The sequence below is a fragment of the Grampus griseus genome (genome assembly GCF_964374135.1).
Source record: "Grampus griseus genome assembly, chromosome: 14".
Classification (NCBI taxonomy): domain Eukaryota; kingdom Metazoa; phylum Chordata; class Mammalia; order Artiodactyla; family Delphinidae; genus Grampus; species Grampus griseus.
The window spans coordinates 44,242,438-44,257,276 of NC_139008.1; the positions used below are offsets into that span (position 1 = coordinate 44,242,438).

At 51.3% G+C, this 14,839-nt stretch overlaps 1 protein-coding gene across 3 annotated transcripts in view; it reads right to left on the bottom strand.

Moving 5' to 3' along the window:
• Nucleotides 1-1,726, bottom strand: part of NAPB (NSF attachment protein beta) — a gene marked incomplete at both ends in the record, with an annotated part of 35,504 nt that extends 33,778 nt beyond the window's left edge. For all 3 annotated transcript variants that reach the window (XM_082671557.1, XM_082671556.1, XM_082671555.1), the window contains one exon: nucleotides 1,629-1,726. In XM_082671557.1, coding sequence (XP_082527683.1) covers nucleotides 1,629-1,726 — 98 coding nt within the window. The remainder of the gene's footprint in view (nucleotides 1-1,628) is intronic.
• Nucleotides 1,727-14,839: the final 13,113 nt, after the last annotated feature.

The window sequence follows — 14,839 nt, forward strand, 5'->3', positions numbered from 1 at the left end:
ACAAGAGGCCTTTTTAAAATCCCTTAAGGATTACTGATTCAAGATCTGGCATACTTTCATGAAAACAATAACGCAACACCTCTTCACAGAAAGGAGCACGCCCCTGAGAAGCATCAAGTGCTCTCCGGCTTTTTTCCTCTGCCGATTACAGATTCCCTTCCAGGGAAGCACATCTGGACTTGAAATGCTGGGCCTTTACGATCACCTCCCAGTGTGAGGTGCTATGACATTAAATTTTATATAAATAAACTGTAATTGTTTTGTGAACAACCAGAGAAAGAAGCTATTGTTTGGTGTTAGCATCGAGTATTAGGCAGTGCTCCTTATGTCTTGCCATAACTTTCAAAGGGGAACAAATTTATAATTCACTGCTACAATGCAGACCACACATCACATGAGAAATTTAGAAACCAGCCGGGATAAATGCCCCGAGAGATTTTTGAGGACAGGAACGCTTACCTTTCTGCATCTTTGCACCCTGCACTACGTGCACTGCATGAAACCTGCATATGAGCATTTCCTGGAGATTATCAACAACGGTAAAGTATTACCAAAAGAACGAAGGTGGCAAGACTAGCAGATTCCAAACCGATTTTGTACAGAAATAAAACTGCGTCTACTAATGCAACAGTTAAATACGGACCCCCGGTCCTTCTCAGAATAAAAACATGCTCTGGGTGTTGGCCGAGGACCTTTCACTTCCAAAAGGAAAAAGAGTAAACCACCACGAACTTTCTGCCTCTCTCATCCTAAACAGCTGAATCATTCACATATTCAACCGCCCAGAATTCTTCCAAGGACTGTCAATGCAGGCTCTGCTTCTTGGGAAATCCGAATTTAAGACCTTCCCTAGGAGAGCACAGAAGAATTATAGGAAATGAACGGGATTCCCAAATGACGCAGACTTAGAGGAGTTGCGTTATCCCTAATCCAACAGGAGGCCCTGGATATCACATCAATCTCCAGTGAAGGAAAGACACCAGTTTGAGAAAACATACTCATTCCTCCCACGGATATTTATTAAACCCGTACTTGGCGCAAGGCGCACGGGCACCGGGTGGTGGAATGCGGCTGCCGCGGCCCCACCGCCAGCCTGACGCCCCCAAAAGACCGCGGGCCAGGCGCTGGGGCTGGGGGTCCGGGACCCGGCGCCTCACGCCCACACGGGTCTCCCGAGCTGCGTGGGTTCACTCGTGGCGAAATAACAAACCGGTGTGGCCGCCGCGGCGAGGGTCACGCACACCCGCGCGGCCCGTGGGACACCGCACCCGCGCTGGGGGGGGGGGGCCCTCCGGGGGTCATAGGGAATCCCTGGAGGGCGCATGGGGGCCCCTGGAGCGCCGTGGGGTTCCAGGGGGTGCGTTGGGAGGGCTACATGGGTTCCAGGGTATCCCTGGAGGGCAGGTGGGGGACTCCGGGGGTCCTAGGAGGTCCCTGGAGCGTGGGGGGGGGGAACAGGGGCGTTCTGGGGATTTCAGGGGGCGCCAAGGGGCCCTAGGGGAATCTCTGGAGGGCGTGTGAGGGTTGAGGGCCCCTGGGGCGTTCTGGGGGCCCCCAAGGAAAGTGGGGGGGGGCCGCCGGCCAGGGACGGAGACCCCCGATCAGGGCACGCGCGGTCCGGCGCTCACCCAAAGAGCCCTCGGAGGAAGGAGTGGGAGGCCTTGACTCGCTTCTCGGCCTCCGCCATCAGTTGCACCGCCTCTCGCTCCTTCCCCGCGTTGTCCATGTCGCCAGCCGAGACCGCCGCCACAACCTCCTCTACGAGTCGGACGCGCCTCCCGCGCCTCCCGCGCCTCCCGCGCCTCTCGCAGCAGCGGGCCGCGCAGCCTGTCGGGAGTTGCAGTCCAGGCCGCGCCCGGACCGTCCTCTAGCAGCTGCGGGGCGCGGAGGCGCAGCGTGCAACCTGTCGGGAGTTGTAGTCCAGGCCGCACTGTGCGGCGGGAGCGAGCGAGGCGTCCACTACCATACCCAGAAGGCCGCAGAGTCCGCGGGCGTCGGGGGCCTCGAGGCGGGGGTCCTGACCCTCTGTAGGGCCCTCTGCGAAGGGGAACGTTAATCTTTTAAGGATGTGGGGAACGGAAAGGAGCCCGTGTCTTCCAGAGAAGACCGCCTCAAACTCAAGCATCACGTTGGATCAGGAGTCTGCCCAGCACGACCGTGGCCGGGGGATGGACGGGGACGCGGGGACAACGGGGTGGATGAGGACACGGCGGGTGGCAGGCTGGAAAGCTTCACTGCACGCGAATTCCGCGAGCGTGTAAGGCGGCCAGGGACGCAGCTGCAATAACCTTGCGATGCCCCGCCCACCCACCCTCCAGCTCCAGCAGGAGGAGGAACCACGTTTATCTTCAGAGCAAGGCATTTAAGAGGGAAACCGTTGCCCCAATATAAATTCAGAGTTGGGGCTTCCCTGGTGGCGCAGTGGTTAAGAATCTGCCAACCAATGCAGGGGACACGGGTTCAAGCCCTGGTCTGGGAAGATCCCACATGCTGTGGAGCATCTAAACCTGTGGACCACAAGTGCTGAGCCTGTGCTCTCGAGCCCGCGAGCCACAACTACTGGAGCCCCCGCGCCTAGAGCCCATGCTCCGCAACAAGAGAAGCCACCGCAATAAGAAGCCCGTGCACCACAAGGAAGAGTAGCCCCCACTAGCCGCAACTAGAGAAAGCCCGCGCGGCGCAAAGAAGACCCAACGCAGCCAAAAATAAATAAATAAATTTATTTTTTAAAAAATTCAGAGTTGTTTTTCAGTCTCTGCATATTGTAACTTTCTGTCGGTCCTCCTCCTTGGTTAAAGAAGACTTGCATATATGGGATATGTGCATAGTCCTCTGTTTTTACTGACTGAATTCTTTTCAATGGATGTGAGCCATTGAGCTCTCTTATTCTTTACATAATGCTGGCCATAGTGTGGAGTGGGTCTCCTGGGACACAGTTCTGCCTGCCAGGAACTTATAATCTCCTAGGAGAAGTATCCGTAGATAGACGCTACCCTGTGCCAACGATTTCCAGGCCTGTCCTGGAAGGACAGGGGGAGTTATTTTTTAATGCAAAGTCTAGGCCATTTACATTTGGTAATGCTAAAGCAGAGGTGGTGAAGCAAATATGAAAATCGCTGCGAAATGAGAACTTGTGACAGTTTCAAACTATTAATAAATACACTGTGGGCACTGGCACACAAAATACATCTAAGCAAATGAAGCCTGAACTGAGAGAGCAAGGTAAGAAGGGCGAAACTCCTAGAAAGAAAGGTCACTAAAGCGTATGTCACAGAGTCCCTACAGTGCAGCCACTCTAGAGACGGAAGGAAGCCTCAGATCCTCAGGCAGAGTTTATTAACTTTTACTACATGCGTTATTCTAATTTCAAAAAGCTAATCTGGAGCAGTATTGGTGAAGAAGGAAGCAGGAAACTAGAGGAAGTAAATGCAGGAGTAAAGAGAAAAACTGCAAAAAGTGGACACGAGCAGGCGAGGAGCAGAGCAGTCTGTGGGGATTTGGTGGAGGGTCCAACTCGAAAACTCCAAGTGTAGCGTGAGTGTGTTGATTAAAGCAGTTCCCAAAGGATGTTCAAGAAATACTGATCCCTGAGCTCCTCGCTCTTTGTTTTGGCATTTCATGGAGCTGGAGTCTAGGAAGTGTGCGTTTAAGGAAGAACACCACTATTCTGAAGCATGCAATTCTAGATTCTCAAATCTGTAGTCAGCGGAGAAGGAGGCAGGATGGACTGCCTTCTCTAAACCAGAACTTGCAGTGATGGGTGGCAGGGGGACATCTGGACAGTTTTGATGTTTCTGGGTATTTCGCTCAGTCTCTTCTCTCTCACGGGCACTCCCAGCCTTCCCCGCCAGACCACACCCCTGTGGGAAAAAACGTCAAACCTTCATTGTTGTGTCAAGTGCATGTTTTCTTCTCCTGGTGGCTGGGTGAGGGGAGGTGGCAGGGCAGAGGGACAGACCTCTCAGAATAAGCACTGACCAGAGGGATGGAGGAGGGATCCTCAAAGCAGGAGGGAGGAGCTGTAGTGGACCAGGGAGGGGGCGAGGCCCTGGAGTAGATCCGAAGGAGCCGTGGCCCACACCTGTGCCAGCCAGGATGGTGGCCACTTAAATTTAGATCAGATAATATGAAATGGAAATGTGAATTTCACCACTCAGTCACGCCGCATTTCAACCGCTGAGTAGCCACATGTAGCTAGTGGCTGCCGTTTTATCACTGTACAGAGTTCTAGTGGACAGCACTGGCCTGTGCATACCTTGCGTTTTAGCAGCTCCGGACACTTTGAAGAAAAGAGGAAGACGGCTTCAGAGCTTCTGAGAAGATGGAGCTGGGAAAGAGGAGCTTCACTCCGAACGAGACGGAACCAGGCAGAAGCTGCAGGCCTATGTCTGTGAGCAGGTCAGGTGACGGACACACAGGAGTAGATGGAATGTCGTGTCCACCCACCCACCTGAGAGGTGGTCTGCAAAGGCAGACACAGGCCCTGTGACAGCTGCAGCTCTAGGAAAGGCGGGTCAGGACGCGACCCACGTGGGAATCTAGGTGTGGTGTCTGCATGTGCTCGCAGAGGGGCTGCAGCATGGGGGTCCCGTGTGGAGCCGGCACCTGTGGGGGCAGCGGGGGCCCTTGCGGCCTGCCTCAGGGTGCCTCTGACTGCTCAGTGGCCAGGCGGCAGCTGCCAGGTACAGCTCACCTAGTGTCACCCTCTGGTTCCAAAGTCAGTAGGAAGCTTCTGACGGTGACTAGCACTTAATCTTCCTGTCCCTGCTGCTCCCGACGCCAACAACTGCAATTCTCCCGACGGTTCTCTCTGGCCTTCCAGCCTGCTCTGATTGGATGCTGCGGGAGGAAAGGCGGAGGTAATTAACCTCATGAACAGGGGAATTCACGCCCCTTTGCCTCCTGGGAGCAGCCCTCAATCAATGACTGTTAGAAGTTGGAGGATAAATACCCCTCTGGTCGGACAGCTGAGGAATGTTCTACACTCTCCCCCGAGGTGCTCAGTGGGAATGAGCCCCCGTTGCCAAAAGGAGAAGGTAGCTTGTTCGGTGCCCTGCATTGGCTTCCTTCCCCACCCTGTCCCCACACCCCTACTGGCGCTGCCTAGTGGTGTCACCTCCCCACAAACTGCTCTCACTAGAATCCTTGTCTCGAGGTCTGCTTCTGGGAGGACACCAGCCTGGACAGGGAGAGTGTGCGCTGAGGACCAGTAGGTGCGTTCCGGCCCCCATGCTCATTGCAAGTTCATCAGCCGAGCTTCTCACTGTGGGTCACTGCAGACGCAGGGCTCTGGTTCCCACTTCCAACGTGGTATAAAACCACAACAGCCACTTGTCACTGGCATCCCCCATGGTCGAGGCGCTGCCTGGGATGCCTGGCGTCTCACTCAGGGTCTCTCAGTGAGGGTGTAGCTGGAGCTGGGGTTGACTCTTCCCACTCTCCTGGTGCCGGGGGTGGGAAGACTCATGTGGCCCCTCGCAGGCTCTCTCTGGACTCACGTGGCGGCCAAAGAACCAAAGGTGCTGGGAGCCAGCACCCAGGCAGCAGCCCCGTCACCTTTAACCTAGTCTCCAAAGTTTCCAGGCATCACTTACGTTTCCCGGAAGGAAATCACTCACCTGTGTTCAAGGGGAGGGTCTCAAAGGCTTTGCAGACATGTTAAAACCTCCACAGTTAGGTTCCAGGGAGCCAGTCCCCACCCTGGTCCACTCTGGTTGTGCTGACAAAGCTGGGAACCAGGAGCCCCCAAGCTGGGAGCCACCCTTTCCTCCAAGGGCCCTGGAGCCCTGAGAGGCTCTGCCCCGTCTTCAGCTGCCTCCTCCAAGGACATCTCGGCCTCGCTTCCATCTGCAGCATGAGTGGCTCAGAGGCAGCCATCCACTGCCAGGCCCCATCCACTGCTCCCCTTTAGAAAGAGGGAAAAGGGAAGCCATTCCAGAAGGCCCTTCATCCAAAAGCATCAAAGTAACGAATTCAGGACAAGGAATAGTCTCCATTCTTGTTGATGAGGTTGGGCTTCTGTACTTTTTGCAGCATTAAGGATAGAATTTAATTACTTTATTTCCAGTGGTTCTTTTCATTTTCCTCAAGGACTTGCAAAACGCAAGAGCAATTGAATGGGGAGCTTCAGAGGAATCATTGGATCTGTGTTTTTTATTACAATTGTTTTTACTTTTCGAAACAACATTTGGGTATGTGTATGTTTGAGACATTTCACACCGTGTCAAAATTTCTAGAAATATTCCCAAAGGCAGCTTTGTTAATATTATTTAACATTTCCTTAAGAAATTATTTTATAAAATTTAGAACAAAGCATTAGAAAAGGTAAAATTAATTTAATACACAGTATCTGTTATAGGAAACATAGAAAATCTTAAGGTAAAATAAATACTCATGAAAAAACAGTATTGTTGTTAATGTTATTCTTCTAACTAATCTATATGAAACTCTAAAACGTGTTTTGAAATTAACTTGACGCATTTAAATATGGCAAATAGGCATAAAAACAAAGATGACACAATTTTTATTCATATGATATGTTCAAATACCTCTCTTTTCTCTCGGCTTCTTTTCAAAGTTATGGTTCTGAGCTACAGGGAAAAACTAGTTTATTTCCTGGACTGTTCTGATATCCTTTCACATTATTTTTTAAATGGAATTTGTTTATTTTAATATTTATTTATTTATTTATTTGGCTGCACTGAGTCTTAGTTCCCTGACCAGGGATTGAACCCATGACCCCTGCGTTGGGAGTGCAGTCTTAACCACTGGACCACCAGGGAAGTCCCTCCTTTTACATTATCATTTAATGCTACAATAAAGGAAATTTTAGGAAAAAAATTTTCACCCATATTTCTACCTACCCGAGACTTCCTTTTCCACAAATATGTTTTCCTATCAAATCTTTATCTTTTACACTGCTGTATTTAAAATGGATGACCAACAAGGACCTACCGTATAGCACAGGGACCTCTGTTCGATATTATGTAACAACCTAAATGGGAAAATATATAACTAAGTTACTTTGCTGTACCCCTGAAACTATCATGCCATTATTACTCAACTATAATATAAGAGTTAAAATACAATAAAATAAATATTTAAAATCTTTATCTTTTAAACCTACAAATATGCAGGAATTATTAGGGTGTATATTTGTATTTTGTTTAGGAAAGAAGCATTTTCTACGTTGCTACAAGTCTTTGTAATTGATTGCTCATGGGTGATAGTTCACTGCACTGAATTTAACATATCCGTTCCCCATTGTGGCATATTTGGGTTTTGTCACATTTGGCTATTACCAAAATGCTCAGGGCCGTCCCAAAATGCAAGAAGGCTTTTCCCAGCAGCGGTCACATGGACTCAGCTTCTCTAGGGTGTAGTGCTGACCGCTCTTCACACTCCGCCCCTCTGTACTGGTGACATCGGGAAACACTGGTGATGTTCGTTGTCCACGGATTCTGTGCCTGCAACTGTGCCTATTCCCTAACATTTATTTGTAACCAAAATCAACACCCAGGGCACTTTTGCGGTCATTTGCAGACGTGTGCAGAGCAGGAGATATTGGCGTGCTCGATGCACACGAGGGTGAGTCCACACGCTGGTCTCATGTTGTAAATGACTGTCCTTCTCGTAGTCTATTTAGTGCCACGTTTTTCACATTGTGTACTTCTGTTGGCGATTTTGCTATTTAAACCGGCCCCGAGCATGGGGCTGAAGTGCTATCTAGCGTCCTCAGGGGAGAAGGCGGGCCATGCCCTCCAGAGGAAACACATCTGTTGGATAAGCTTTGTTGAGGCACGAGTTACAGGGCTGTTGGCTGTGAGTCCCTGTTAATGAGTCCACGAGATGTCAAATAAAATGATATATTTCATATACAAGATGGTGACATACTGATGGGTGACCAGACACTCACGGGAAGCAAACCTATGTTACCCTGGGATGGCGATGGTTCGGTCTTTGTTAATTTAGGGATTTGTGCTGACTTTACAGAACGGAACTACCTCGAATGATGAGAATCGACTACATTAGGAGGGTATCTGGTAAAGACAATGAAATGAAGTCAGATCAGGGAATCTCTCTTTCCCACTCCTTAAAAGAAATGGATAAAGTAAAAATCTAGCAACTCTTCCTGAGAATTAAGACAGAGAAATCTCCCTGTGTCAGATCACATTGCCCCCAGCTCCACTCACCACCCATCTATGAGATGTCTGTCCTGTGGTGCTGACCTGTACGGACTCCATCAATGGGGCCCTGACCTCTGACTTCCTGTTGTGTCTGGCCAAAAAGGTGCCCAGCCTGTGGTAGAGGGCAGAAGGTAAGGGACATCCCCTGACCAGGTGGCCAGCTGAGGCTCCCCTCATCCCGTATGCCCTGGGCTCCCTTGCCCCTGCAGCATTGTAGATAACCCCATAAATAAGCCCTCCTATTGCTAGTGTATCCTATTTACTACTGGGACCCTGACAGACACACTCCCCAGCTCACTGTCTGAAGACGGTGAAACCTTGAAACCCAGACCGGAAAAGGTCAGTGTGAGAAAGGACAATTTTAGGCCAGTCTCACTTAGGAACATGAACACAAAAATTTTAAACAAACATTAGCAAACACACCATGCAAAAAAAATCTTGATGGTTATGGACATAAATGTGAAATGCTAAACTTTAAAACTTTAAGAAGTTTTAAGGGAAAATACAGGAAAGAAGCTTTATGACCTTGATTTCCTAGATAGACATCAAAACTGCAAACCGTAAGAGAAAAAATCGATACATTCACTCCCGTAAGATTAAAGATTTATTTTCACCAACTTTGACTCCAACGAAAAGACAAAACCACAACCCAGAAAAAGATATCTGCAGCACATTTGCCCTCAGATAATTATTATTAAGGGTAAAGAAATTCTACAAATCAATGGAAGACCAACAACCGAATAGAAAACATGGGCAAAGGACTTGAAGGACTGAAGGTTGCAGCAAAGTCTGGGTCCTCTTCAGCTTTTGCTGCTCATTGCCTGAGGAGGACAGTGGTTTGTTCATAGAAAACCAGAAAGGCAGCAGGGAAGCAGCCAGAGGCCTGCGGGGCCTGGGTGCCCTTTCTTTGCTTTCAGGACGGGGCCTGATGGCTGTTTAAGTGGAGTAGCCTGTTAGGAACTGGTAAACCAACATTGCAGGATTGTGGACACCGTCTGCAGAAAAGCAATGTGACAAAGGACAACGGCGTGTGACAAACCCGCCACCCTCGGTCCCCACGTAGAAGTCCCATGGAGACAGAATGCCAGCCCCTGTGACCTTCTGAGTCCCATGGTTTCTCAGGCGTCCTAGTCTGGAAAAAGCAGATGTCCGCTGGGCCTTTGGAGGCGGTGTGAGCTCCGAGCCATCTGGAGCTCCGCCCCATCACGGCTGGCTTTCTGCTGCTGGCCTGCTCCCCGGGACCACCAGGGCTCTCTAGCCAGGGTCAGCCACGTCCTTCTGCTACAGCGCAGGGATCAGGGCTGCCGCTGGCGGCTGGCAGTGTCCCCCTGCAGCCTCCGCCGGGAGCGTGCGGGGCAGCCACCCCTCCATCCCGGGGCTGCTCCTTGCTGGGCTCTCTTTGAAGGGTTTCTGGTGGCAGGGTGAGCCTCAAATAGATTGGCATCTTGCCTGGGTTACATCCAGGTCAGCAGCCAGGCCGGATCAGGACTATTTAGGGGAAAAGGAGGAGCTTATCAAACACAAACACAAACAAAACAAAACGGAAAGACAGTGGAGAGAAGAGCCCAGAGGAAGCCAGCCTGCTGTTTGCAAGGGCTCAGTTGTTCCCGCAGATAGAGAAGAGGCTTGGGAGCAGACGCAGGTCCCTAAGAGAGCGTGACACTGTGACCCGTGTCCCAGGCCCAGGCCGGCAGTGGCAGAGGGATGGAGGGAGGGAATGGCCAGAAGCCCAGGGCCAGTCCACCTGCCTCACCTCCTCCTTCTTACTAAAACAGCTGAAGCCCTGCCCCAGGCACTTCTGTACCTTTTATCATTTAACTTTCACAGTCAGCTTCCTATGACACCGATTTTACAGGCCCGGAAAGAGACTCAGGAGGTAAAGCAATGGCCGAGCCACAGTGGCGAGGCTGCCCCACCTCGGCCCCTGCTGGGCAGCGGCCCCCTTCACAGCAGCCCAGGACACACAGTGAGACCAGACTGACCACTGACCAGCCCGGATGTCTGGACCCAGCCTGGCTGGGCAGGGGATGCTCTACCTGGCTACCTGTCCTGGAGCATGCCGGGCACCCTAGGGCATGGGTTCCCACCTGCTACATGACCTCCAGGTCCCCCCACACTTTGGGGAGCAATGCCACCCCACTTCAGATGTCTAGTCAGAGCGTAACATGACGAGCAGAGGTTTTGACCAGGGTGATCTGTGCAGGCCCTGGGAACTTCATGGGACGAGGGCAGCAGGGGTGGGGGACACAGCAATGACCAAGGTAGGACCAGGGAGTGGGTTAAAAGCCACAGCCAGGAAACTCCTGTCTCCAGACCCCAGCCTCACAAGCAGAGCCTTTCTGCTGAGTGCTAAGGCTGTTTCATTTCCTGCTTATTTGCCCCTGGGAGCCGCTGATAAAGAAATCCCAAGCCTGGTTGGCAAGAGCAAAACCAGGAAGTTGTGCAGCTCACAGAGGGGCCCCCCTTGGATCCCTGCTACCTGACCCACACACAACCAGCCAAGGGCTCACCTGAGATGAATCCCATCCTCTTGCCCCCGTGACTGGTGCAGCCATGGCTCTGCTACCAGGTTCAGCCTGTGAGTCAGGAGGTCAGGTTTGTTGGACTCTGGGGAAAGATGCTTCCTCTTTCTTAAGAACCAACTGTTGTCTTCCTCTGGGTGGCGTGGCAGCAGACGAGAAGGTAGCCTGGGTCCAGGCAGGTGGAAGGGGTCAAGGTGCAGACCTCACTCTTCTCATCCTTGCCCCCACAAGGCTCTGCAGGGGCAGCCCTTTTCCACTCAGTGGCCCGGGTACCAGTCAGGAAAAGGGGTGGTGGCAGGAGGGGGACTCCAGTCTGTGTCTGTTCCACAGGGAGCTCTGTGCTTATTCCTGCACACCCTTCATCCATCTATCCATTCACCTGTCCACTCACTCACTCATCCATCCATCCATCCATTCATCCATCCATCCCTCCATCCACCCAACTGTCCGTCCATCCTTCTATCCATCCATCTGTCCATTCATCCACCTGTCCTTCCATCCACCTGTCCACTTACTCATTCATGCATTTGTCCATGCATCCGTCCATCCATCTGTTCATCCATCCATCTGTCCCTCCATCCACCTCTCCACCCACCCACTCATCCATCCATCCAAACTGCTCTTTTGAGGTATAATTGACATACAATGAACTCACATATTTAAACTCACACTTTGATGAGCTTTGACATACGAATCTCCCATGAGATCGTCTGTACAATCCATAAAAATGAACACATCTACCCCCCAAAGGTTCCTCATGCCCCTTTGCGTTCCCTCCTTCCCACCCCTCGTTCCATGGACATACACAGGCCCCATATTTGCTATGGTTCCATGCTATAACTAGGCCATATTTTCCCCTTCTTCTATTGACAAGAACAGGGTTCCCATTTTTCACTTTTCATGAACATAACCAACAAGTGTACCCTTATTCCATGGAAATAGTCAGGCTCCCTATTTTCCTCTTACCCCTTGGCTGTAACCAGGCAGCATATTTTCCTATTATTCCATGGAAATAAATACGTCCTGTATTTTCCCCTTGTTCTGTGGACATGATTGGGCCAGATACGGAGCCAGGGCCTCTAGCGCCCTGTTAGTTATTTCATGGACATAACCAAGTTCCCTGTTGTGGGATAATAGAAAATATACATACTGGTGTCTGCCCCTGGTTCCTGGCACAGGGCTCCTTGAACCCCGTAACTTCCTGGGTGACGGGGGTGTCTTCTGTTCTAATGATGTGACTCTGGGTGGCTTCTGGATGGAAGCTGGTCACCAGAAAGATCAGGCCATGACTGGAAGCTTGGGATTTTTAGCCCTACCTCTGCTTTCTTCTGAGAAGGGAGAAGGACTGAGGAGTTCGATCATGCCTACATGATGAAGCTGCCATGAAATCCTGAAAGTATGGGATACAGAGACTATCGGGCTTGGTGCACACAAGGAGGTGCTGGGAGAGTGGAGCCTGGGTGGGGCGTGGAAGCTCCGTGCCCCTCTGCACACACCTGCCCCACGTGTCTCTTGCATCTGGATGGTGTCTGTATCCTTTAACATATCCTTTTATAATAAACTGGTAAACCTACGTAAATGGTTCCCTGAGCTCTGTAAGCCTCACTAGCAAATTAATCGAACCCGACGAGGGGGTCATGGTGACCTCCGATCTCCAGCCGGTCAGTCAGAAGCACAGGTGACGACCTGGACTTGCGGTTGTCCTAGAAGTGTGGGGCGGGAGGCATCTTGCAGGCCTGAACCCTTACCCTGTGGGGTCTGATGCCGTCTCCAGGTAGATGGTGTTGGAATGGAGTTGAATTGTAGGACATCCAGCCAGTGTCACAGGGAGTTGCTTATTGTGGGGAAAACACCCACCTATTTGGGAACCAGAAGTGTCAGAAGGTGTGTTTAGTGGGAGTAATAAAGGATATTCATGGGAAACAAAGACATAGTCGGGGAGAAATGGGTTTTTCCTACACAGGTGGAAAGCTGAGTTTTTCCTTTATACCGTTTTTCCCCTTTCCCGTAGAAACGTCCAGAGACCCTCCTTTTCCTAATCCCATGGGTATGCCCAGGTTCCCTGTTTGCCCTGTTGATGGATGTGATCGGGCCACTTCCTCTGACTTCATGGACTTGCCCAGGCCGTGGGTTCCCCCGTATTCCCCGGACATAGCCGTGTCTTCTCTTTTCTTCTCACTGCTGGACACCAAGGGCTCTACTGTCCCATGACTCCACGAAGCAATCAGGCCTCATACTCTCCCTTTCTATGGATTTTATCAGTCTCAATATTTTTCTCTTAATTTGTGGACAGAGGCCTCTATTCCCACCGTGTTTCATGGACATGACAGGCCCACGGTTTCCCCTTATTTTATGGACATTAAGTTGTTGCCTTCCCCCGCAGCGTGTTCTAGCTATTTCCCCTTATTCCATGATCTTAACCAAGCCCCTGTTTCCCCTTCTACCGTGGACATGACCAAGGCCCCAGTCTCCCCCTCAACTATGGAAACAATCCGTCCTCTGTATTTTCCCTCTGATTCATGGACGCAGCACTGCTGCCGGATTCATCTTTGCCCCATGGATGTCATCCAGCCGCTATTCTTCCCTTTCCACGGACGGGACCAGGATGCCATTTCCCCCTTAGTCCGTGACCATGCCCTGCTTCAGCCTTACTCCTGGGGAGAACCGTAGCCCTGCTTTTTCCTCATTCCACAGGCATGACCGGGACTCCTACTTTTCCCTTAGGTATAGAACTGATGGGGCGTCCTATTTCCTCCCATTCCTCCTGTTTCCTCGGATGTGTTCATTCCCCTTCTCCCTTTCCTGGGACGTGATCAGGGCCCCTGTCCTCCCCTTGTTCCATGGATATAATCAGTCTCCGATTTTCCCCTACTCATAGTGTGATAGGCTAAATAACGTCCCTCCACAAGATATTCACATCCTAACCCCAGGAACCTGTGAACATAATCTTAAATGGTAAAGAAGGACTTTGCAGAAGTGATGAAGTTCCAGATCTTGAGGTGGGCAGACATCCTGGATTCTCCAGTCAGGCTCTGAGTGTCTCCCCTCTATCCTCATTAAGAGGGAGGCAGACAGGAGCAGGGAGGCCACGTGACCACAGGGGCAGAGATTGGCGTGATGAGGCCACGAGCCAAGGACGCTGGCAGCCCCCAGAAGCTGGAGGAGCCAGGGAACAGATTCTCCCCTGGAGTCTCTGGGAGAGGACGGGCCCCGCCAGCACCTTGATTCTGGTCCAGTGAAAATGACTTCAGACTTCTGGCCTCCAGAACTGCAAGAGAATACACTTCTATAGATTTTTTGGTGTTGTTGTTGTTTCTATTTTTTTTGCGGTACCCGGGCCTCTAACTGCCGCGGCTTCTCCCGTTGCGGAGCACAGGCTCCGGACGCGCAGGCCCAGCGGCCATGGCTCACGGGCCCAGCCGCTCTGCGGCACGTGGGATCCTCCCGGACCGGGGCACGAACCCGCATCTCCTGCATCAGCAGGCGGACCCCCAACCACTGCGCCACCAGGGAAGCCCAATAATTTTAAGGCATCAAGTTGGTGGCGCTGTGTTATAGTAGGCACAGAAATGAATACACATGACCCTGTGCTCTCAATTTTCTTCTTATACCACGGGCGCTTCAGTGGGTAGAAGTGTGTTACCCCCCAAATATATGGCCATGTCCTGACCCCTAGTACCTGTGAACAGGAACTGACCTGGATACAGAGTCTTTACAGATCTAATGAAGTGAAGGATGTTAAGATGAGATAATATAAGACTGATGTTCTTTTTTTTATATATATATAATTTATTTATTTATTTATGGCTGCATTGGGTCTTCATTGCTGTGCGGGCTTTCTCTAGTTGTGGCGAGCGGGGGCTACTCTTCGTTGTGGTGCATGAGCTTCTCATTGCAGTGGCTTCTCTCATTGCAGAGCACAGGCTCCAGGCGCATGGGCTTCAGTAGTTGTGGCAGGCAGGCTCAGTCGTTGTGGCTCACGGGCTCTAGAGCGCGGGCTCCGTAGTTGTGGCACGCAGGCTTGGTTGCTCCGTGGCAGGTGGGATCTTTCCGGACCAGGGCTCGAACCTGTGTCCCCTGCATTGGCAGGTGGATTCTTAACCACTGTGCCACCAGGGAAGCCCCAAGACT